Source organism: Callionymus lyra, chromosome 11 (genome assembly GCF_982586985.1).
Source record: "Callionymus lyra chromosome 11, fCalLyr1.hap1.1, whole genome shotgun sequence".
NCBI lineage: Eukaryota > Metazoa > Chordata > Actinopteri > Syngnathiformes > Callionymidae > Callionymus > Callionymus lyra.
Window position 1 is genome coordinate 1561431 of NC_141828.1, and position 25699 is coordinate 1587129.

The 25699-nt window shown below is 37.6% G+C and overlaps 2 protein-coding genes across 8 annotated transcripts; both read right to left on the reverse strand.

The window, feature by feature from the left end:
• Window positions 1–520: 520 nt before the first annotated feature.
• Window positions 521–12120, reverse strand: aftphb (aftiphilin b). Of its 7 annotated transcripts, XM_087802022.1 has the most exons (10): window positions 11747–12120; window positions 8677–9653; window positions 7176–7333; window positions 6977–7103; window positions 6836–6892; window positions 5039–5107; window positions 4103–4160; window positions 1370–1450; window positions 1185–1302; window positions 521–1117 (listed from the first exon to the last, which is right to left on the reverse strand). In XM_087802022.1, exons 2-10 carry the CDS (start codon window positions 9613–9615, stop codon window positions 997–999), a joined length of 1728 nt encoding a protein of 575 aa, XP_087658148.1. In that variant the 5' UTR covers window positions 9616–9653; window positions 11747–12120; the 3' UTR covers window positions 521–996. The 7 variants fall into 7 exon arrangements, 4 of the variants coding, with proteins under 4 accessions (XP_087658148.1, XP_087658149.1, XP_087658150.1 ...); XM_087802023.1 differs by lacking the exon at window positions 11747–12120 and having other exon boundaries at window positions 8677–10386; XR_015712967.1 differs by lacking the exon at window positions 521–1117 and having other exon boundaries at window positions 1237–1302; window positions 1370–1494.
• Window positions 12121–13401: 1281 nt separating this feature from the next.
• On the reverse strand, window positions 13402–24651 carry LOC148068897 (galectin-related protein-like). Its single transcript, XM_087802924.1, has 5 exons — window positions 24508–24651; window positions 20856–20939; window positions 20698–20786; window positions 18841–19021; window positions 13402–15088 (listed from the first exon to the last, which is right to left on the reverse strand). The coding sequence occupies exons 1-5, from the start codon at window positions 24535–24537 to the stop codon at window positions 14945–14947; spliced, it is 528 nt and encodes a 175-aa protein (XP_087659050.1). The 5' UTR covers window positions 24538–24651; the 3' UTR covers window positions 13402–14944.
• Between the last annotated feature and the right edge of the window lie 1048 nt (window positions 24652–25699).

A 25699-nucleotide genomic window follows, 5' to 3' on the forward strand; every position in this document is an offset into this window, starting at 1 on the left:
TCTGCATCATCTTATTTAATTATTTTATTAATTTTTATCAATATCTTTCATTTATTTACATATTTATTTATTTTTTGTATATTCTTCAAATTAAATGACATTTTCATGTATTTACTGTTTATTGTTAATGTCATTCTATATTTGTTTTGTTTTCTAGCAAAGGTATAAAGACACTAAAACTGAATATCAATGCACAGAACTCTCCAAACTATGTTGTTCTTACCTGCTTAATGTTATATATCCCAGTGGTCGCGTCAACCTTTCATATCAGATAAGAACATTATCAGTGTTTATGTAAATTAAATTGATAAATTAAGGATGTAAAAGTTAATAGTTATCGTTCCGTCCAATAACTTTGTCATGTGATGTTTATGAATCATAAATAGATATATATTTAACTCTATGAGCAGATCATCAAACATTCAATGAACCAGAATCTGATGCACACAAGAAAGATTATTATTATTTCATTTTGAAAGGTTTACAATTTGGTCTTTCGTGTGTCCTAATATATCTTTTATATTCAGAGATCATCACATATTAAAGTTACAATTAGATAGATTTTAGTCAGATTGTGTTTTTAAAATGGGTGATTGAAACCATTGGAATGTAGAGAATCATCGCCAGCAGGTGGCGTGGTTTGTTCAAAAATTCAACTCCACAGATGAACGTTTCAAATGAGTTAAATTCCAAGTCATCCTTATGAATACACTGACCTACCAACCCAAATACATTCTGAGTCTGTTACTGTCACATTATTGTTTTTATTTTCACCATTTTTGTGTTGGAATCCAGATGTGAGAATCTTGGATTCAAGGGGAAACATTGACCTCTTCAGCACGGACATGGATGAATAAGAATCCAACAGTTATTTTCTATTTAGAATATTAACAATCTGGGCAATAGATCTTCTCTATTGTAAGTTAGTGATTTGATCTGACATCTCAGAATATCACTGAGTGGACACAAAAGGTTTTAAAGAAGACACGTGTGTGATTATTGTTCCTGTTCCAGAGTGAAGGGGAACATGAGGAACTGGGCCTTCATGAAGGAGAGACTGGGCAGTCCAGAGAGCATCCTGCTGGCCTCAGGACTCAGGTCCTCCTGGTCCAGCCTTCTGTTAAGAACAAGAGTCTTCAGTGAAGCTTGATTAAAAAGATTTAGATTAAAAAGTTACAACTGACTTGACCAGAGTGTTTTCTGAAGCAGACATGAGGACATTCAGAGCGTTCTCAAAACTCTTCACGCTGACGCTGGATTCCAGATCGCAGATGGTCAACTCGTAGATCTCGGGGTCGACTCCTTTTGCGCGGAAAGTTTGATAGAAATCATCAAAAACGATAGATCGCAACGAGCAGAACATGCTGACCTGGTGGAGGAGACCCGGGTCCACTGCTGGATCTTCTCTCCTCGGATGGACCGAAATAATCCAGGTTGAGTTCGGAGCCGCCTATTTGTGATAAGCAGAGTTGGAGCAGGAAATACCTCCTTTATCTAGAAGTCTCACAGGGAAACAAACAGCACTTAAGGAAAAGCAAAACTTAGGAACTTAGCAAAATGTCTGGTTGAATCTGACTGCTGCGAGTCTCCAACTCTATTCATCATTTTCTTCATCCCTTAATCCTTTATGGGAGGTTTCCTCAAGTTCTCAATCAACCTCTGGATGTTTTTGGACTGTGGGAGGAAACCGGAGTGCCCGGAGTAAACACACGCACCACAGGGAGAACATGCAAACTCCAAACAGAAAGGTCACAGGTTGACTCCCTCCTGACCTGGAAGTGAACCGACAACCTTCTTGCTCTGAGGAGATCGAACCACTGGACCACCGTGAACCCATAACTTTATTAATTTATTCTTATTTATTTGATGCTATTTTCACCATAAACATTTTCTCTTGTTTGCTCTTCTGGTGTTTTGTAAATCTGAGAGTCATCCCTTACAGAGTTTGATGCGTCGGTACAGACTTGTATGTTAAGCAGGATCTGTTTGACAGGTGAACTGATGCTGAGAACACAGTAAATGGTCCCTTAACATGAACAGTACAAAAACAGGAAAAATGAAGGAAAAAATGTAAAAATAGAAATGAAAAGTTTAATTTAAATGTCAGTGGAGGAACTAACCACAGTCTTGAACATTCAATTACTAAATCAAAACGTAAAGTAAAGTCCTAAAGACATCTAAAACCTATTTTTTATCTTATGTAATAAAAATATTAGCAGTAAAGAGTTACTGCCTCACTGTGGCAAGGATGCGGTCTGTGGCTCTGCTCAGGTGTCATGGAAGACCAGGATGCTGTGATAGTGACCTCCAGCTCTGCTCCCTCATCTTTCTCTTGGCAATGAACCATACATTATCTTGGGGTTCGCTGGTCAATCAAGAACCTGTTATCTGATGGTGGTTTAACCAGGTTCAGGTCATCCTGACCGTGTGGGCAGGAGCCACATCCTGTTGGGAAATGACGTCAGCATCTCCATAAAGCTGGTCTGCTCAAGAAACCATGAAGTGTTCTCAAGTCTCCCGATAGACAGCTGTGGTTTTCATAAGTTTGTGAGTCATAATCATCAAAATGATATCAAATGTAGAATTGAAGATATTAAGAGTTGCATGTTATGAACCGACATCATTCATTAGTTTCACCTGGTAAATCTAATTTCTGGAATGAACGAACCTTTGCTCGATGTTCTAATATTTAAATTTTCACCTTTAATACTAAGGCGTAGGGGTGTGAAGAATTATCGATACACAGATAGATCGTCGTATTTTTTCACATTGAATTGAAACTTTCAACTTCACTACACAGCAAACTAGTCGAGTATAAAGTCACGCAGAAAGAAACAGAGAAGACAGAGAACCAGGAGAATAATCAGATTTACTCACAGACGTCTTTCATCAGATCTTGAGCCACAAAGTCGGGGAAACATTTTCCATTGGAAAAGACATTTTTAATATTAAAAAAAAAATTGTTGAGATGAGATGCAACATTTTGGTAAATATGGAGTTAGTAACAGTAGATTGAATAATTGAAGCGATGCTGTGGTACTTGATAGTTAGTGTAAACGGTGCAACATGCCGAGATATCATTCAAATGTCATCAGTGACGCTGTTTAAAGTTAAGTTAATGGAGGTTAAAGGGACTCATGACCATATAAGGACTAGTTTCCTTCCTCCAAGTGTTGTTTACTGATCATGACGTTCACTCAACAACAAATAAGATCAACCCTGTCAACAACCTGTCAACCCTGACAGATGTTTGTCCGTGTAGCGTCACATCCTTCAGTTCTAGTAGCAGAATGAAATACAGAATCCTTCATGAAGTCAATATTCAGTGAATTTATATCTTAAACAGCCATATTATGTTTGAACAAACTGAAACTCTCATATTAACACAGAAGGAGGAACAAACAGCAAATTAACAATCGTGCAGTTCTGAGCTGCTTCTGTCTGTAAATATCTAGCATTATTTATTGTATAGTTTATGAATATTGTAACATATTCCTCTCATCATGTGTGTTTTGCAAACTTTTTTTTAATATGGGGTTTATTGTTTTTAAGATAAAGCACTGGAAAATAAGTTTAAACATTCTCAATTTGGAAATGAAGTAGGAAATGAAAGGAGGAAGGGAAGAAAAGTGTGAAGTTAATACTTTGCCATAATCACAAATCTTATTTGAATATACAATATACAAATATAAGATTGCTATGAATTAGAAAATGCCAATTCCTCATTTTTTTAATTCATCACTTTATATTTATCAAGTATTCGATGAGCAGTCAGTAGTAGCTAAATATTTGAAACCCAATTGTTCAGAAAACATCAACACTTTCAAAGGCTATGAATGTTGAAAGTGCCGTAGAAAGTCTGGCTATGTTTCTCTACGACAACCGTTCTTTGGACGTCTCGAGTCAGAAAAACGCATCTTCAGGATTCATCGACTATTTTAGGCGCAGACGTCTGCGATGACGCACCATTATTGTCGAGTCACAGGAGAGGCAGAAGTGGAACACAGGAAGCAGCAGAAGTCCAGGGTAAAAAGAAGTTATGGCTTTTTTTCAGAAGAGGTGTGTGATGTCATCAAGCTGCGACCGCAGCGTCAGCACGTACCGTCCTGGGAGCTGCTGAGGCGACTGCTGCAGACCAGCTGGTTAGAACAAAGAGGATCCTGGGAATAAAAAGAAGAAGATTCCGTAACTCGTCTTCAACTGTTGTTCTGTGTATCTTCTGTAGAACTGTATCGTTGTTCAACCGCACTGTATCAATTATTTATTTTCATTATTCTTTTATTTTTCCTGCTTTCAAATCATACGTTATTTTGATCAAAGTTATTTTATGGTTTAGATTTCAATAAATTGTGGGTAAAATAAAATAATTGCACATGACAGCAGCCATTAGAGCAAAAGGAACTATGATATCCTGCGAGATCCTGGGGATGACTGGGGACGAGAGGATACAGTCCACTCCAGCAGCTTTTACAACCGATGTTTGAGCATATTTTTTAGTGTTAACAGGCCAATCAGGCAGAATTTCTGTCCTTTAAGAGCTTAAATTCAGACATTTTTCTAGACATCTCAGGTGGATTTAAAGTTCTTGGCTGCTGGACTCAAGACTGAGAGAGTAGCCACCATTGACTTGACCTTCAAAACAACCTTTGTCCGGTGGCGGGAAAATGGCAAAACCAAACCATCACCGCTTGATTCAGACACACTTGTATTGGGAAATGCGAGTTGATCTCTGCCAGACTCTAGTCTGGTTTAATATCTTGAAATGAGACTTTTTTCTGGACTCGTCAGATGAATGTGACCATTTTGAAACTTGAATAGACAATTATTTTGAAAAAAAATAAAAGAGGTAATAGCTTTTGTAGTCTACACATGCAAAACATATTTTTCTTTTTAAAGACAGAACTGCTTCTTCATTTCTCCTGAAGAACATTAATTAATATTAGTGAATCAATCGTGAATGTAACCAATGTAATTGGACTGTCAGTGACTTCTAAACTACGACTATAGTTTCAATAAGAAATTCGCAGCCTTGTATCACCTGTTTTGAGTTTGCAGGTTCTGAAGAACAACATCCAGTCACAGAGTCTTTGGTGGGCTCCAGCAGTCCCTGTAGAACATGAGCAGAGAGGGAATCAATACAATCTTCACCTTTTCAGAGTTTAAAAATACACACTAAATATTATCCTACAACTGTTACATAAGTTAACAAGTAACAAGTTACATAAGTTACAAGAAATATCTGTGTTTGATGATCTACTGACTCCTTCAAGAAACATCTGTGTTTGATGATCTACTGACTCCTTCAAGAAACATCTGTGTTTGATGATCTAGTGACTCCTTCAAGAAACATCTGTGTTTGATGATCTACTGACTCCTTCAAGAAACATCTGTGTTTGATGATCTACTGACTCCTTCAAGAAACATCTGTGTTTGATGATCTACTGACTCCTTCAAGAAACATCTGTGTTTGATGATCTACTGACTCCTTCAAGAAACATCTGTGTTTGATGATCTACTGACTCCTTCAAGAAACATCTGTGTTTGATGATCTACTGACTCCTTTAAGAAATATCTGTGTTTGATGATCTACTGACTCCTTCAAGAAACATCTGTGTTTGATGATCTACTGACTCCTTCAAGAAACATCTGTGTTTGATGATCTACTGACTCCTTCAAGAAACATCTGTGTTTGATGATCTACTGACTCCTTTAAGAAACATCTGTGTTTGATGATCTACTGACTCCTTCAAGAAACATCTCTGTGTTTGATGGTCTACTGACTCCTTCAAGAAACATCTGTGTTTGATGATCTACTGACTCCTTCAAGAAACATCTGTGTTTGATGATCTACTGACTCCTTTAAGAAACATCTGTGTTTGATGATCTACTGACTCCTTCAAGAAACATCTCTGTGTTTGATGGTCTACTGACTCCTTCAAGAAACATCTGTGTTTGATGATCTACTGACTCCTTCAAGAAACATCTGTGTTTGATGATCTACTGACTCCTTCAAGAAACATCTGTGTTTGATGATCTACTGACTCCTTTAAGAAACATCTGTGTTTGATGATCTACTGACTCCTTCAAGAAACATCTCTGTGTTTGATGATCTACTGACTCCTTCAAGAAACATCTGTGTTTGATGATCTACTGACTCCTTCAAGAAACATCTGTGTTCGATGATCTACTGACTCCTTCAAGAAACATCTGTGTTTGATGATCTACTGACTCCTTCAAGAAACATCTGTGTTTGATGATCTACTGACTCCTTCAAGAAACATCTGTGTTCGATGATCTACTGACTCCTTCAAGAAACATCTGTGTTTGATGATCTACTGCCTCTTTCGAGAAACATCTGAGTTTGATGATCTACTGACTCCTTCAAGAAACATCTCAAGACATTTATATTTTATCTTAAACTATTTTATTGAGTATTGTTTTGATTGTTTAAGCGCTTTGTGACCCTGGTCTGGAAAAGCGCTACATAAATATAAATGACTTACTAACTTACTATTTTCCTTTGTTTGGAACAACTGTGAATGAAACATCATTTTTAAAGTGATGGCGCCACCTACTGATCTGAACAACATAACACTATTTCACGATGACCATGACTACTACTGTCCTAATTCAGCACATGTTAAAATCAGCTGAACTAGGACAGTATAAATAACCAATAACCAAACTTTATCAAGCCTAATGTAATGTTTGCTTTGTCACAAGTTTATTCATTTGCATAAACAACACATACTGAATGTTTGTCAATAAGTACAGATTAAATGACTAAACAAATGCTGTAGTAAAAGCTTTACTAAATACTTTGACATTGACTCACCAGGCCAGAGGCGAAGGCAGGTACGCAGACGGGCTGCTTCTTCACGCCGATAAACACCTGAACATTCATTAAAAGGCTCTTGTAACCACTGGGTTATATGTGTTGGTTTCAATCTGATGATGTATCTTTGCATCGACTCACAATGTTCTTCGTGTCCATGCCGAGACACCTGAGCAGAGACCTACTAGAGTGGGAACCGGCCCATTGAAACCTGAGGCCCACGGCCGCGTGGAAGTCCTCGTGCGTCCACCAACAGCCGCGCTGCAGCCTGACCGGAGACACGAGGTAGCAAGAGTTGAAGTCATGTTGGAAGTTCATTAGATTATGAGCTTCTACTGACCTTTGTGATGTCACACAAACTGTTTCTTTCTCCTCCTTGAACCCAGAGAGATGCAGCAAAGCACCCAGACTCTGTACCTCCAGCTCCTCTTCTTCTCTGTCGTCTTCTTCTGGGAAAATGTTGTGGACAAGGTTCTGGACTTGATCGGACATCGTCGCCTTGACACAGAAAGTCTTCCATCAGTTCAACTTCCAAATCTCTTATATACCCGTGTAAGAATGGAACGAATGGAACGATACAACATTTAGTGATAATGTAGTAACAAGTATATATGTGTAGTATTGTCCAGTACTTGACTCTGGTGTTGTGATAGTGTAGTAACAAGTATATATGTGTGTAGTATTGTCCAGTACTTGACTCTGGTGTTGTGATAGTGTAGTAACAAGTAAATATGTGTAGTATTGTCCAGTACTTGACTCTGGTGTTGTGATAGTGTAGTAACAAGTATATATGTGTGTAGTATTGTCCAGTACTTGACTCTGGTGTTGTGATAGTGTAGTAACAAGTATATATGTGTAGTATTGTGCAGTACTTGACTCTGGTGTTGTGATGGTGTAGTAACAAGTATATATGTGTAGTATTGTCCAGTACTTGACTCTGGTGTTGTGATAGTGTAGTAACAAGTATATATGTGTAGTATTGTCCAGTACTTGACTCTGGTGTTGTTATAGTGTAGTAACAAGTATATATGTGTAGTATTGTCCAGTACTTGACTCTGGTGTTGTGATAGTGTAGTAACAAGTATATATGTGTAGTATTGTCCAGTACTTGACTCTGGTGTTGTGATAGTGTAGTAACAAGTATATATGTGTAGTATTGTCCAGTACTTGACTCTGGTGTTGTGATAGTGTAGTAACAAGGATATATGTGTAGTATTGTCCAGTACTTGACTCTGGTGTTGTGATAGTGTAGTAACAAGTATATATGTGTAGTATTGTCGAGAACTTGACTCTGGTGTTGTGATAGTGTAGTAACAAGTATATATATGTGTAGTATTGTCCAGTACTTGACTCTGGTGTTGTGATAGTGTAGTAACAAGTATATATATATGTGTAGTATTGTCCAGTACTTGACTCTGGTGTTGCTTTCATTAGTTTTCAAACCAAAATATGTCCAAACATCAGCTTTAAAAGCTGCTGGACTCTCTGTATCCTCTCGTCCTCAGCCATTACCAGGATCTCACAGGATTTCGTTGTTCCTTAACCTGTGGAGGATGTAATGACTGCTGCCGTCTAGTGGCCGGAATTTAAATTGCAACACAAAAATAAATAAATGCTTTGGATATTTGCATGTGAATTGTAAATAAAGTCAATCAAATTTCATTTAAATACACATTATTGAAATATAAACCGTAAGAACCCTCGTGCAAATAAAATGTGATTTCATGGCAAAAAAGTCATTTTTTAAAACAATAAATAGTGGTTACGGTTACGTTACGATACCATGAAAAAAACAATGTTTAAGTTAATCGTATTTTTTTAATCACCTACTCTTAAATTACCTGAGAGCAGATTGTTGTTGATTGTTCCTCTTCTCCATGATCTCTCCCCTTCACCTTCTCAGTCCTGTGTTCCTCAAACTCCTCCCAAAGCTCGTCTTCCTCGTCCTCCACAGGCGCCGAGCAGAAGTCTGCGAAGCTGTCGCTCGGAGGGAGGGAACCGAGACCAGACCCTCCACCGTCGACCTCTGACGCCGGTTTCTCTTCAGAAGAGGTAGCAGAAGTTTCCTGAGCAGCACGATTGTCTATCACTTCATCCAGTCTTGAGAAGTTCATTTCTTCATCTTCGTTTCTGTCCTCTTGAGAAGTGAGCGACGACACCTTGTGTTCCAGGTCTTCAGAGTGACCTTCAAACATGACGTCGTCGCTGAACGAACTGAGCAACACCTGACCTTCACCTGCGAACCTTCTCCTGGTGGTTTGTAAACTTGTATCCCTGACGTCACCGACGCAGCTGAGATCCAGAACATCTGCCTGAGACTCGGTATTTACACAGTGTTTGACTTCCGTGTTATTGTTTCGTACAAAAGTGGATTTCGGTTCCATCACGACTTCCTTCGAATGGTGAGATTGTATCATTTCTTTGCTCCACTGATCCGCGGCGGGAGAGAAGCCACAGCACCAGGAATGTGCAGCGTCTTCAGTCAGCACAGCCAGATCAGCAAATCCTGTTTCCTCCGGGGGGGACGGGAGGGTCGACCCGTTTGATAGGACCATGGACGGATCGTCCTGGTCATCGAAGGAGCTCATGCTGGACGTGGGTCTGGAGCTACAGTCGGGCTGATGTGGAGCTGGTGTTGGTGCAGATGAACCCGTGTTGGACGGAGGAGACTCCACAGAGATCCCATCACTGAACCTTCCAAATGCTTCTCCTTCTGGACTGAAGTCTCCAACGTCCAGCGAGGGTTTGGACGGATACACCACCATGACGTCCGGCTCCATGTCTCCTCCTCACAAAGCCTGACTTCTGCGAAGATCAGCTTGAAAGAACAAAAGGCAAATTAAACAGAAAACAAACACAAAATATGAATATATAGGGTTGTTTAAGGAGGCAGTTAAGTAAAAAATAAATGAATCTTCACTTGAAAATTAAGATGCCGTTTGCAGCACGGAAAGTTAAGACCGATTTGAAAACATTTTTCAACAATTTGAATAAGGTTTGAACCCAAAAAGCACATTTCTATACAAGTTACAACGTAGTTTGTATTTTCTATAGCACACCGGACCGTCATTTTATGTGGCTCACAAGAACACTAAAATAAAAAGTAAAAATTAAAGTTAAGACTTTTTTGCTAGCAACAGGATAGATGTAGAAAAAAATCAAAATGCCAGCTTCACTCCTCCTCCAGCCAACTGTAATCACGCCCAACTTTGTTTATACAACAAGTCCCTTGGCGGTGGGGACTTACGGGATTGATTATTGACAAACCTCCATGCTTGACCAATCACAGCAGAGTGGGCGTGGTTAGAGTCAACAAGAATTTATCTCCAGAAAAAATCCAAGGTTTTTCAGTGGACTGGGTTTAGGAGTTGTGATGCGAACAATTCATCGATTAGCGATTAATTGTTTATGAGAAATTACTCGATTTAAATAATTTAATTACAATGAATCGTTTTGAACCCGTATTTCCTGGTGAGTCCGCGTGACGTACTTGACTCACACACGGAACACAAGCGACCGAGAATGAAGAGGGTAATATGGAGAGTTTGGAGTCACTTTAAGTTGGTTAATGTTAAAAAAAAAAAACATTGAATGACAAACCACATTAATATTAAAATATACTGTATATAAATATAAATATTTGCGATGATGCCAAAGATTTGTATCATAAGAAATCATTTTATGTTACGTTTACAGTAGAAAGAATCTGATTCAGAAGTTCAGGTTCTTGATTAATAAATCATTTGCATCCGTACTTAAGATCATTTTCTAATATCAATAGTTCAGTTAAAATCAAAATATTTTTTGTAACATACTTATGACGACAATAGAGATCCAAGAACATTTAAAGAGACAAATCAACACATTAGATGCTCTTTAAAGACTCAGACCTCAAAGAATCCAAAATCATAAATATATTTACTTAAAAAAAAACATGATAAATTACTTTATTTACTTTCATTTGAGGTGATAGTGAAATAACGTCTGCTTGATGTATTTTTAACGAAGGCCAGTAACAGCAAATAAGAAAGTATTCGTGGTCAAGACGGTGGTTAACATGTATTGTGCGATGACATTTTAAACGGTTTGAAACGACGCGTTTACAAAAAGGGTTACATTTAAAAAGTGTTTTTCACACACTTGTGTACAAATGACATTTACCTTGTACTATATTTGATATAGTACAACGTGACTGTAGTGGAAAAACCTTTTGTGTCTCCAGTAACTGATCCATGAAACTGTATCTGCAGCTTCATTGAAGAGCGACTCCTGAACCACAACCAGTGACTTTAATAAGAAAAAATGAAGGGTTTGTTGTCTAAACACATAATTTTAAATGTTCATCTTATTAGAAAAGGCAAACAATATTACCTGCAGAAACCTTTGACTCTTCATTAATACATATTTAATAATAAAAATGTAAAATACATTCAATAAAAGGGAATAATAAAATAAATTGCTTCTGTTTGTATTAAAACGTTTAGATATTGTATTATCTATTGAACAATTAATTACAATCTTCATTTGTATACTTTTTTCATTCGTTTCTTTTGCAACATCATATACTTGTATACTTGTTTTTATTGTATTGTTTGTATATTATTGTTATTTATTGTTATTTGACGCATGACGGGCAGCCATTGTTTACATACCGACAGGTATGACGTCCGCACCTGACACACGTAAACACTGAATGTTGAGACGATAGTTTACAAGTCAAATGATGCACAAACAGAGTTTTAATAGAATTTAATGTCATTTAAATCCGTTATGTTGTCAAAGCTCATGAGCTAACATTCCTTCGCTAGCTTCAGCAGCTACTTTGAGGAGCTAGCAGCTCGAAACGAAACAAAAGCGTGAAGCTCCCGGTTTTAAAAGACTCCTGGAGAAGGTTTTTTCTTGTTTATTTACCTGTAAAGGTGTAGTTTTCGCCTCTTCATGCGCTCGTCGTTGATCTCCATCGTCCTTCACTCACTGACACACGAATATAGCAGGTGAAGAGGACTCACTCTGTCTGTTTTCCAGGCACCATTGTCACAAGTGTGCAGCGCCCGTGTAGCTTCCAGGTCAAGTGATAGGTCTTCTTTTAGTAGACGATCCTTGCTGGGAACAGCGCCTACTAGTGGAAGAATAGAATGAAACGCTCGCATTCCGTTACGAAGAAATAATAATAAAGCAAATATTTTAAACTGAATTTGAATGGAATAAAACTATTATTAGTCGTATTCATTAATACATGAATAGATTTATTTTAGTATTTTCGTTTCGTGTAGTTTTATAGATATAACCACGTGATCAAAAAATAAAATAACATTTTCAAAACCTTTGGTCGAATCTTCCTTAGTTCGATGCTAATGCTATTAGTTTATAAAGTTTATTTTTTTAAAAGGATCATTTGACATGAATGAAATCAGAATTAACTTAATTCAAGCTGAGCCGGTTTAAAAAAAAAAAGCTTTTTTAAATATAACAATTATCTTTGTGTGTCATGCGACAGACTTCCTGTCCAGGGTGTCCCTCGCCTCTTGCCCACACAAGCTGGGATAGACTGGGATAGACTCCAGAAGAAGAAAATTGATGAATTATAATCAAACATCGGCCCGAGGAGCGAGATTTAATATTAAAAACATCTTTTTTATGCACATAATTTATCTTAGGTTTGATATTAAATAAACATTGTCTAGAAAGTTATAAAAAAGTATTCCTGTTAATATACATCATAAACATATATATTATGACTTGACCCTTGACCTTTACTCTTGAGAAGAGTCCACTGATCTCACATCAGATTGTAATGAACCAGGATGAACTTATTGAATGACTTGTGCTCAGTAAAGAGACGTATTGATAAGAAAGTGGGTTATTTTATTTTGTAATTAAACAAAATGGCAAAAGAAGTTTCTAAATACACACATTTTTGCTTCTGGAAAACTGTACAGTCCCTTAAAAACACACACAACACTCTTCAAATGACAACACAACCACGACCACGACGTCGTTCACGTGCTGATCTACGGCGTCACAAGAAAACTGGTCAGAACCGGTGCGAGGAACAAACATTTAAGAATCTTCATCTGCAGAACCAGGACCGTTGATGTGTTGTGACGTCGCAAGAGTCGTTGCACTCGATCCCATCTCATCTTCGCGCTGCAGCCTGAGCTCATTTCCTGTTGTTGTCCTAAATAAAGCAGCGACCGGAGCCGAGGGAAAGTTTCTCGATGAGGAGAAAGTGTTATTGCTGCACAGGAAACACAGTTGGTTGGATAAGTTTGTTGAAGCTGTAGAATATTTTAGACACTTTCAGACCAAAACTTACTTTTTACTTGTTAATCATTTTAAATATTGTTTAAATATGTTGATCCATTTGACTTTTTTGTGGCCGAGTGACTGGAGGTAAACACACAAACGCACACGCACAAAATCAGCAGGTTTTCCACTTAAGACTCATTGATCTGTTCAGATCTCGCTTCATTTTTCCAGCCTCACAACTTTTCCCAAAGCCATGTGATGAAAAAATGACGTGACCTTCAAACCATCCAAAGAACTAGTTCACAGAACGACTCACTTTCATTATTGTATTGACAAACTTGTGGCACAATAGTTACAAGAAGGTAGTTGACGACACGATGAGGAATAATTTAATCAAATTATTATCACAACATGTTTCAGGTGAACTGGACAAATGTCATGTGACTTTTACAGGTTGTGATGAGAGAACAAATGTGTACAAGCCTCCGTGCGGCGAAACCACATGGTGTGGAATGAGTCTAGGAACGAAATAAACAACAAAAAGTTGAATCACGTGCAACATGATCGTGTGGATTTTCTACTGTAGAAACATCTGTACATTCATCAGGATTTCATCCACCAACGTTCTGTCGGATGTTCAATAAGAGATGGTTTTAGTTCGATCGGTGAGAAATCTTCAGTAACTTTACTCAAACTATTTACACAAGTATCATTAACTGACAACAACTGGACTTTTTTAGTCAAGAAATCTATTTAAATAAACTCAGACTCGGAGGTTTAAACCGAGTCATAGTTTAAGCACCAGCAGTCGACACGCAGTGAAGACAGAACGTTTGGTTCTGTGAATCGTTTCAAGTTCAAATTTAACACAAAGAGTTTGGTTTTTTCAAAGTGTAAACATATATTTTCTTACATTCCCAAAGTCTATCAGAACATTTTTAACTTTTCTAAAGTTTAAATCCAAATCATTTGAAAAGCCCTTCAGTCATCGAGTCCCGACGATCTGAACCCAAGAATGAACGATCTTCACAAACACACCTCAGCAAATGAGTCACTCAGGTGAAAATGTGTCTTTAAAAATGATTAAAGACGTGAAAAATGTGGAAGTTACTCTTTTAAACAGAAAAAGATAAACAACACTTGACGGAAACATGAGTTTTCTAATAGTAAATTGATCCAGATGTTTCCAGTTGTACTGAGAAAACCGTTGGAAGCTTCTTTTAATTGTTTAATTGTCGACAGCTCATGAAATTGGCTTTAAATGAATCCTATAATGATTCAACGCACAGCAGCTTCTCGCTTCGTGTGAAGATATAATCCTCAATTTTCGGGTATGTAGGTCGGTGGGTCTGCAGTAACGGTTGCCATGACAACTGGCACAAACCCCAGGGACGGCGGGACGATGCCGTCGGGAGTTGAAACACTTACAACGCAAAAAAACGTCACCGAGAAGGTTCGGAAAGGAACTTGTTTTTTGGAATGTTTACAAAACTTTAAAGCAAATTCAACATTAAAATAATGTACAGCTCTTGTAAGATATCAAGAACATAAACAAGCATTTTTACAGGAAACAGTTTTTAAATGCAAAGTAGGTTAAAAAAACAACTAATTCCAGACTCCTTCTCTGAGACACTTTAACACTAGACTGTAACTTCCTGAGTCGTGTAAAATCAAGCTGCCCGAGCAGAACGTAGAAGATGATGTTCAACAACTTAAAGGTAACAAAGAGGAGCTCACGACTCCAGCTTCAGTGATGCATGATGGGTAGACAACAGTGACCGTACGTACGTGTGCGTCTGTGAACAAGTCCTTGCTTCACACAGACTCACAACCGCTCAGGAAGGAGACGAGAAGGAACCGTTAACCCAGCTTGGTGATCTGTAGATCTCCTTGTATCCTCACGGTGTCGATGGACGTCAAAGATTTCACTTTGTGGTAAAAGTCAAAGAGCTGGTGTCCGTCCACGAATATTCGAAACCTCTGGTGCTCGCAGTGGATCTCAATCTGTAGAAGATGAAAACATAGACATGTTTTAAAACTGAAGCTAAAATGAAGCTTCATGAAACAGTGTCATTATCTTCAGAGTCCACTAGGTGGTAGTGATGTGTTGATGAAGCTTCATGAAACAGTGTCATTATCTTCAGAGTCCACTAGATGGTAGTGATGTGTTGATGAAGCTTCATGAAACAGTGTCATTATCTTCAGAGTCCACTAGATGGTAGTGATGTGTTGATGAAGCTTCATGAAACAGTGTCATTATCTTCAGAGTCCACTAGATGGTAGTGATGTGTTAATGAAGCTTCATGAAACAGTGTCATTATCTTCAGAGTCCACTAGATGGTAGTGATGTGTTGATGAAGCTTCATGAAACGGTGTCATTATCTTCAGAGTCCACTAGATGGTAGTGATGTGTTGATGAAGCTTCATGAAACAGTGTCATTATCTTCAGAGTCCACTAGATGGTAGTGATGTGTTGATGAAGCTTCATGAAACAGTGTCATTATCTTCAGAGTCCACTAGATGGTAGTGATGTGTTGATGAAGCTTCATGAAACAGTGTCATTATCTTCAGAGTCCACTAGATGGTAGTGATGTGTTGATGAAGCTTCATGAAACAGTGTCATTATCTTCAGAGTCCACTAGATGGTAGTGATGTGTTGATGAAGCTTCATGAAACAGTGTCATTATATTCAGAGTCCACTAGATCGTAGTGATGTGTTGATGCAGCTTCATGAAACAGTGTCATTATATTCAGAGTCCACTAGATGGTAGTGATGTGTTGATGAAGCTTCATGAAACAGTGTCATTATCTTCAGAGTCCACTAGATGGTAGTGATGTGTTGATGAAGCTTCATGAAACAGTGTCATTATCTTCAGAGTCCACTAGATGGTAGTGATGTGTTGATGAAGCTTCATGAAACAGTGTCATTATCTTCAGAGTCCACTAGATGGCGTCTCTGCACCATTTTCCTTTGTTTTGAACAAGTGTTCTAATGAAACATCATTTTTAAAGTGATGGTGCCACCTACTGACCTCTGAACAACATGAAACTGTTTCATGAAGCTTCATCAACACATCACTACTTTCTAGGTCAACATAAAAATTATGTTTAACTTTCACCTTGAGACTATAACAACCATCCAGGACACATAATATTATTTGGTTTTCCATATAAACAGGACCACATTAGCTTCTGCAGGACCAGATATGGCCCACTAACCATTTGGTCATAGATTTATTCATCAACTAGTAGAAGTCTTGACTACATCTCTGGTGCAGCTGCTGACGGTTCTGAAGCCACGTAGGTGAAGATGAACCAGCAGAGGTACGAGGATTAAAGTTGCATGAAACTGGCCTGAAACGACTCTTTTAAATAAAAAGGTAGGAAGTTGCTAAAAGACTGTCTATCCATCATTTATTCACAGCTGCTCTCGTCCTTCAAGTCTTCTTTAAGTAGAAAGACGGGACAGATGTCAGGAGAATGTTTTTGTTCAGGGAAGTCTATGTTCTTCACATTGATAAACTATATTTTCATTGAAGTTGTGATTATAATCTTGTTTGTGTCGTCACTCGTCAGATCGTCTGTCGCATCAGTTTCTGTCGCTCGTACCGAAGAAGTTACAACGTCGTCTCTGATAAGATAAACTTTTACACTTCATCAAAAGCTCGGTTAGTTCACATGGTAACACTCACGGTTTATTTTTAACTTCGAGGACGTGAGGTTTCACTGTTCGATCCTCGTGAGTCTGATAAGTTGTGTAGAAAATATTTCTGATGTTCTGGTGCAGGTAGTTTTTAAATAATTTAGTTTATTCCTTTATGTATGTTATAGTTTAATTAAAATTTGTTTTCCTTTGTATCTAATCAAGAAACATAATAAACATCATTATCCATCATTAGCTCAAAGTGTCGTTTTCTACATGTAAAAATATTATTTAATAAAAGAATATTTTCCACTGATTCTTTCAATGGTAAAGACAGGAAATGTACAGGAAAAGAGCCCAAACCTAGATTATTTATCATCATACTCCACTGGAAAAGACAATATCAAAACGATACTTTCCATAAAAGATAAATATACATTTTCTTTGGGCCACAATCGAGACTAAAAAACTTCTGATTTTTGCCTCCTGCGTGATTGTGTTCGACCTCCTGCTCTAAAAGCAAACCGACTTCAACGTGATCCAGGATCAACAGAGAACACAATTGTAAAGTCAACCACGGAGGCACCAAGAGTTCCAGCGTCTGCTCCACGTCACACGTCCGTCTCTCGAGTCAAACGCTCGTTTCTGAGCCACGATCAGCATCAGAGCTTTAATCTGCGGCTGCAGCTGCGAGCGAAACCACCACCAGAAACAATGACGCGTCCACTCAGAGGCCGTCATTACATAACCGCTCGCATAAAAACGTTTCTAAATATGGTTCTCCAGAAGAAGACTTCTTTTCACGGATAAGAACGCTGGTTACAAACTGACTTTTTTTAAACGTGGAAGGCAAACGTATGCGTTTAGAGGGAAAAAAATGTCCCGTTTCTGATGATTCTAAACATATTTTAGCGTCTTCTCGCTCGAGTCCAGGATTATTACAGCAGAATGGACAGGAACGTCCTCGGGTCGTGTGATTATCACTCATGCAAATGTGCAGCTGCATCAACCCCCTCTTCAACACCTACACATGGTACCGTTCTGTGAGCGTCCTCAACACAGAAGGAAAATAACTATTTATAAAATCTGTTTCTTTGATTATTACTGTCTGAAAGGAAAACCATTTTGTTTTATTCACATTGAATTTAAAAGCCTAAGATAACAAAAGAAACTCATGCTTTAACATTGTTTAATTTTTAAATTCAATATCAAAATGTTGGTACGATTATAGTAATATTAAAATTCATTCATTCATTTTCTGCCTCTTATTCCCTTCACGGGGACTGAAGACTATCCCAGTTTCTTCAGGCAAATTGAATTTTAAATGCAACAAATTAAGAAAAAAAAAAGCATTTTCGAATTTAGAATAACATTCGTTCCAATATTAAGTGCAACCAGTGAAATTAATAAAATAAATAACCCTGTGATGTAGAAGAAAAGAGTTTACGGGACAATCGTGTTGCAGAGAAACATTTAACAGGATTAACATTCATCTATAAACATTAGAGTAAATTGCATTTTTCATGCAACTTTTTTCGACTTCTTTTCAAAAGACCATGAAAATAAAGCCAACATCGGAGCGTCAAAGAAATAAAACACAAATTTAGACCGACTTTAAATGTTATATATTTTTCAGCTTTAAAAGAGCGTGGCCACTTGTGTTATCGAGTTTGACACCAACGTATCACTAGGACCAGATCCCGACCCGGGCTAATTGAATTTTAAATGCAACAAATTAAGAAAAAAAAAAGCATTGTGGAATTTAGAATAACATTTGTTCCAATATTAAGTGTAACCAGTGAAGTTAATACAAGAAATAACCCTGTGATGTAGAAGAAAAGAGTTTACGGGACAATCGTGTTGCAGAGAAACATTAACATTTAACAGGATTAACATTCATCCATAAACATTATAGTAAATTGCATTTTTCATGCATCTTTTTTCACCGTTTATTCAAAAGACCAGTCCATGAAAATGATGCCGACATTAAGCCGGACCACGGCGAGGAAGAGTTGAGGACCACGACTGTCACAAAATAAATGTGTCAGAATATGTTTAAAAAATGTGTAGATGTGTAAACAATCGAAAAAATGAATAATTCACGAGATCTTACCCTAAAAGGCTGGTCTTGGATGAAGGGAAAGTAGGCCGTGGACGCCTCCTCCGCCGTCCACTTCCCGGACACGCAGGCGTTACGCAGGAACTGGCGGTCGTTGAAGCGAGCGGTGAGTTTCAGCGCCACGTCCTGTTTCTCCTTCTCCGAGTCGCGACCGCAGGTCAGACTCACGGCGAAGCTTCGAGGCACAAGACGGTGAAAGGATCAGGTTTAGGGTCGAAGGTTGCTTTTACATTAAATGATTCTTAAATTAACGTCTTGACTCTTTAAATGTTGTTTTGGGTTTAAATACACAGTGGAAATAAAAGGTTGACAATGTAACACGTCAGGCGTTTGTCGAGTAAAGAAATGACACGGAAATGATCTGGAATGTTTGTTCAAAAGTATCATCACTGTGCAAACGACTGTATCGTTATAAATAAACGTTGAAACGGCTGCTTGTTTGTTTTCACCCTCCGGCCTCTTGGTGACCGACAATAGAAGAACTGTTCTCTGCATTTAGCGCCGGACCGAACACAGTGAGGTCATCCGAAGGTTCTGGTCCAAGTCCTGACACAAGTTTCCATCTTGAGGACACACCCGAGTCGGCGAGGGTTTACCCCCCCGAACCCCCCTCGCTGAGGAAACGCCCTGTCTCTGCATACTTAAGAGGCCGTCCTGCTCCCCGGCTGCACAAAGAAGCAGCAGCAGTCCTGGAGCTGCGAGTCTGGACTGCAGAACAAAGATCTTATCTCCAGTACGTGGCTTTAAACACAGCAGCACTTCTAGGCTGCTTCAGAAAAATAGTTTTTGCGCCTAAAGCTTTAATAAAGGACTTTGTTACTTCTGATTCACTGCATATTAACTTGTTACATTTATATTATAGCATGTAAATAAGTAATTATAATTGTAAATATATTTCTCAGACCAGGGTCACAAAGCAACTTAAACAACAAAACATTACACAGTTAAAATATATACTTTAAAAGGTCAAGACAACACAGTAGCAACAATAAAGTTAAGAAAAACACAAATAAAAAGCTCTTAAGATGCTTAAGTTGAAAGAGTCAGTAGATCCATCGAAAAAAGAGGGAGAGGAAAATCGGGGGGAATGTAAGTTCTCCTACTAGAGCAGCTCAGAATTCTTGCTGCCAAACACAAGGTTCCAGGAATTGTTATGTGGACCGTCAGATGGTTAGTAGATAAATATTGTTGATGTTGTGACACTTTTTAAGACGAGATAAAGATCAGAGATGATCAGAGATTTACGACAGGGTTTCAAATGGATGTTGAAGGAAGTGTTTGGTGACAAAGAACAAATGTACGCAAAACTAAGATCGATCGGAGCCTCAAAGAAATAAAACAACATTAGACTGACTTAAAATGTTCCATTTTTTTTCAGTGCTAAAAGATTGTGGCCCTTTGTGTTATTGAGTTTGACACCCAGGTCATTATTTTTAGTCGGCTCGCACATAAAGTCAGTGCACACTGTAAAGAAGAAAGAGTAACTGGCGTCAAACCTTCATTATTTTAATCGTATCCATTTGATTACAGATCTCTGTTGTGACCTTTGAAGAGTTTAAGATAAGAAAGTAAAGAATCAAACAAGACTTTTTCAAGAATTAAACTTGTGTTGAATGAAAAGAAATTTGATGGAAGTGTTGAGTGAAGGTTGACGGAGATTATTGAGATAATAGATCGAAGAATAGAAAGAAAATATCACATGGAAATATACATTTTGTTCGGCCTTCGACTGAAGGGATTCAACATGAGTTTGAAACCCTGCTCTTCAGGTAGACCTTTAAGATCAACATGAACGTGTTTCAAACATCATCATCATCTCATGAAAACACACTTGAAGAAACTTCCATCTACCTCTCCGGCTCAAGGTCAATGATCCCCATGACTATGATTTTCTTGCCTGGTCTCATTCCTCCTCGGATGCGTCCGCTGAACGGCACCGTCTACAACAAAACAAATATTTGTGGATGAAAATGGAAATGATTAGACGAAGGAAAAGGTTTAGATTTTACCAAGACACGCGATATGTCCTCCTTGTCCGGTGAGATGAGACCAGGGTTTCCCAGCGAGTCGTTGATCTGGTCGTCTTCCATGTTCTTTGATGACAAAAGATAGAAAGTGATGGTAAAACCCAGTGAGTTTGGACAATAAAAGAAAATTAAAACAACTGGAGACTTTCTGTACCTGCAGTCATTCAATGTGAGTGAAAAGTTTGATATGAACACTTTATATTATATATACTATATATTAACCTTTTTTCTTCTGTAACCATCAGGCCAAAAACTCATATTTCAACAGCGAAAAGTAGGCCATTGACGGTTAAGACTTTTTTAAAGATCAATTTTAAAATATTAAAATTAAAGATACATTTGAACATTTGTTAATCATTTGGAATGTTCTCTGCTCGTGCCTTAATAACGAAATTTAAAAATTTTGTGATTTTAATCATGAATTTAGAGTAAACAGAATATTCAAAAAACATCATCTAAGGTGGCCACGATTCCTCTCAAAATGTATAAATTTAACCATTAAAATAGTTGAACACGTATCAGGAAGTAGATAAACCTTTTTAAAGGTTTGTGTTTATTTCATCATTTCATTCTATAATAGCAGGTTCTCCTTTGTAACACAGTTGAAGTTCCCATTTGTAACATGAAATACATAAAACTAAATCAGTCTTTGTTCAGAAATTATTCCAAATTCTTGATGATATTGAGAAAATAAAACATGTTCGGACAATATTTATTTGCATGTCATGATGTGCGTACTTATGAATGATTATTTCAATGAACAGAAAACGTGTTAGAAATAATGTGAAATAGGAAAGCGATATATTTAAGTTGCTTTTTAGTGTTTTTAAACTAGTTAGTCTCACAAGAGTCAAGGCAGGATTGGATGTGTTGGAACTTCAGAAGCAGAATAATGATGTTAGACTGGGTTAAAATATAGTAAAGGTAAAATAAATAGATGTTTTCATTTGTGTGCGTTCATTCATTTCCTACACAAAAGTCTTGTTGTTACAGATCATGCACCGTAACACCAAACACACTTTCTCACTCCGTTAAAACTAAACAAGAGTTTGTTAAAGAAATCATTTATGAAACAATCGTTGGTTAAAAACTAGTTAAGAAATGCCATTTTAAACCTTTGACAAACTGATAATCAATTGTAAAAACATTAATAAACAGATTCTAACATTTGTAACAAACATAGTTTTGCATAAATCTAAATTTACAAACAGTTTGTGACTGAACAGAAGATGGAAAGTCTTCCTGTTGGAACTCAAGACGACCTATAACACGATGGACGTCTGTGGGTTAAAACCGGCGCGTTTGTAAAGGGCGGTTATTGGTCTCGTGACTCTAGTATCTGTGACTCAACCGACACGTCGCAGGATGGTTTGAAGCTGGATTTGCAGTTAGACCAGTAGGACCAGTGCAGCTGATACATTTACATGCCAATGATTCTTGTTGTGTTGCTAATCTTTAAGTTAAGGTGTGACTAAAGAGCTTCAAGACAAAACAAAATAGTTTAAATGACAAAAAAAGGGGATTTTGGAAGACAGTGGTGACGGTGGTGATAGTGGCGCCGGTACAATGGAGACGAATCATGGACAATGGACAACAAACATGACATTTAGTCGACGCTCCAGGAACAAAAATCAAGGATATCTCTGTTCTCTGACGGAGAAGCTGAGTCACTGACCGACAGGAAATGTTCGCTTTAATGGACCACGACGGATGAAAACTAATACAAGTCGAGTCAGAAAAGTCAACAACATTTGACCATTTAGTAGGAAAACGCACGAGTTACAGCGTCTCGACCACATGGACTTAAAGTTCACAGTCTTCGTATAAAACCACGTCTTTAGAACGACTTTTCTGCAAATATGGAGTCACTTTGGAAACAAAGCTAGTTTCCATGACAACACAATACTGGAAGAAAACAATTTGCCAAATGATGTGACTTAATAATTCCTGCATGTTGAGCACAGATGTCCAGAGTCATCGCCAACACTTTCAGTTCCTGTTTCACTTCCAACACAGAGATGGACGAATGTTTGCAGTAGACGACGCACAACAGCAGAGAATATCATCGAGAATATCATCAAGAATATCATCGAGAATATCATCAAGAATATCATCGAGAATATCATCGAGAATATCATCGAGAATATCATCGAGAATATCATCAAGAATATCATCGAGAATATCATCAAGAATATCATCGAGAATATCATCAAGAATATCATCGAGAATATCATCGAGAATATCATCGAGAATATCATCAAGAATATCATCCAGAATATCATCCAGAATATCATCGAGAATATCATCCAGAATATCATCCAGAATATCATCGAGAATATCATCAAGAATATCATCCAGTCCTTCATGATGGGCTCAAGCAAATATAAGCAAATGTGTGATAATTATAACTGTTAGAAAATCTTTCAGTTTCAAGACCATTTAAAGCCAAACTTGTTTCACGCCGTGGAACGTTTTAATGCTAGTATTGACGACCAACAATTTAAATTAACTGAAAATCTACTTTAAAAAAAACACTGAATGCGAAGGAGCGACAAAGATTTTATACAGCTTGTGTTTTACTCATTTGTCGCTTTTTTACTGGTTTATTTTTAAGTAAAAATGAGCCCAAGATGCATCAAGACAAGAGTCACTGGCTTCGGTCACTTCTTTGGTCTTTTTAACCCAAATAAAATCTTCCAGAAAGATATAAACCCAACAACAGAAACTAGATAAAGTATATATGCATAACATTTATAAATCATTTCTGTTCTATTGATATTACTGTCTGAAAATTGAATTGTTATGGAAAGATTTTCTAGTGAAAATGAGTGAAACAAACTCTCTCATTCATTTTGCTTCTTTTATATGAAAGTCCGTTTGCGAACATTAAACATTAAACCAATAACTGTCCAAAAAAGGTGAAATGAAACATAGTTTTGAATTAAAAAGTGATGCTGAGTTAAATAAACATTAACTAACCTGTAAATTGGGAAATATATTGAACAATTAAAAATATATCATATGGTGTTGTTGAGTTGAAACGATTCATAATTATTATTAATTATGATTAATAATTAATTCTGACCTAAATAGAGCCACATAAATACTGTTTTATATACATTGTGGCCCAGGCTTGAATTATAATGAAATAACACATCAATTATCATTTAAACAGTTTAAAAAATGTATAGCTTATTGTCCGTTACACAGGTAAATGGATTTAAATCGATTTAAATGAAAAAAACGTTTGTTAAAACCACAATAAAATGTGTTTTTCATTCTGTTATACAGTCAACATCAGCAATTTTGAATTTTGCGGAAAAACCTGTCGAGTGTGTGTTTGCTTCTTACAGACGTGAACAAAAACACACTTGACGTCAAACAAGGTTCAGATCTTGAAGCTAAAACACATCCTGTGGATCAATATTGTGCGTGTAAGTGTGTGTAGTTGTGTAGTTGTGTAGTTGTGCAGCGGCCCAGGTGAACACGCAGCACAGCCTGCTTTCAGACACGATTCAATGAATGGAAGACAATGGTCCCTGAACGCACCACACCAGGTATTCACCGTAAATAAAAACCTTCAACATTATTATTATAGGATCTTTGATGCGCGTGCGTGAGAAGAAACACTTACGATCGCGTCGTTGTCCGCGTGCACCGCCATCTTGATCCGAGACCAGGTGAGAAGAGAGTCGATGTTCAGCGTCTGAGCCTCAACCAGGTCCAGGGTCTCCAGTCCTGACGGTCCACGACGCGCACGAAACGCACGACACCCCCTCCTCGCACGCGCACAAGTGGGAGGATATCTGATGACGTAGCTTTTCTGAGGCTCGAGCCTTAATCCCGTCTGTCGGTTAATCTCATTACACGCTTTAAATGAATCTGACAAGAACACGTTTATTTCAATAGAAATAAATAATTAATAATAATAATAAATAAATAAAAAGAGGTTCAATCGTGTGTCAGCTGCGCTCGTGCGGCGAGTGTTGAGTCAATATTTCGCAACGATTCTCGCCGAGCTTTTGTTCTAAAAATAGCTTTAATTAGGCCGCCTTCTGCCGCACGAGTCTCCCGGTCATGGACCAGAACCAGGAGGACCAGCAGCCGCGTCACGAACCGAGCCCCTCACTCGAGAGCTGGAGCAGAGCGGTGCTGCCCCCTGCAGGCAGTCGCGGGCATTACAGTTTCCATCAGCTTTTTAAATATCGTTAAATGGAAGTTTATCAAGAATATATGAAATAGTTCAATTAAACATTTAACGAGTCAAAACAACTAAACAAGTATTATTGTTTTTACTCCGCGTACATTCAGTTTATACTATTTTGAAAGAAAAACTTGTAGATTCAAATGTATGTTAATCCAAAATGCAGAAATGTGGGACACTATTATTAAATATATATATCAGTGCCATCAGAATATTGAAAGGTTGAATTTACGTTTAAAATATTGTAACGTTGAATTTGTTTTTATTGAATAATTGAATTCAATTATACAAATATTTTCAAAATGAATGACATAATTTCCCACACATTCAGTTTGATATTTTAATTTTAATATATATTTTCTAGATTCAATAGTTCAAAGCCTTTTAAATTTGAATATAAAAAACGATCACAAGATACAGTATTGACACGCGCATGCGCACTAGCCAACAGCGACCCCTGGTTTTTCACATCCCAGAAGAGCAAAATTGCAGTTTTTCGATGCATGAAGTATTGATTTACTCACTCTAGGTCCTGGACCAGGATCGTCAACACCTTTTAAAAAGCTTTGAACAGCAATTAAATGTGTGACGGTGTTTATTATTATTATTATTATTTCTCTTG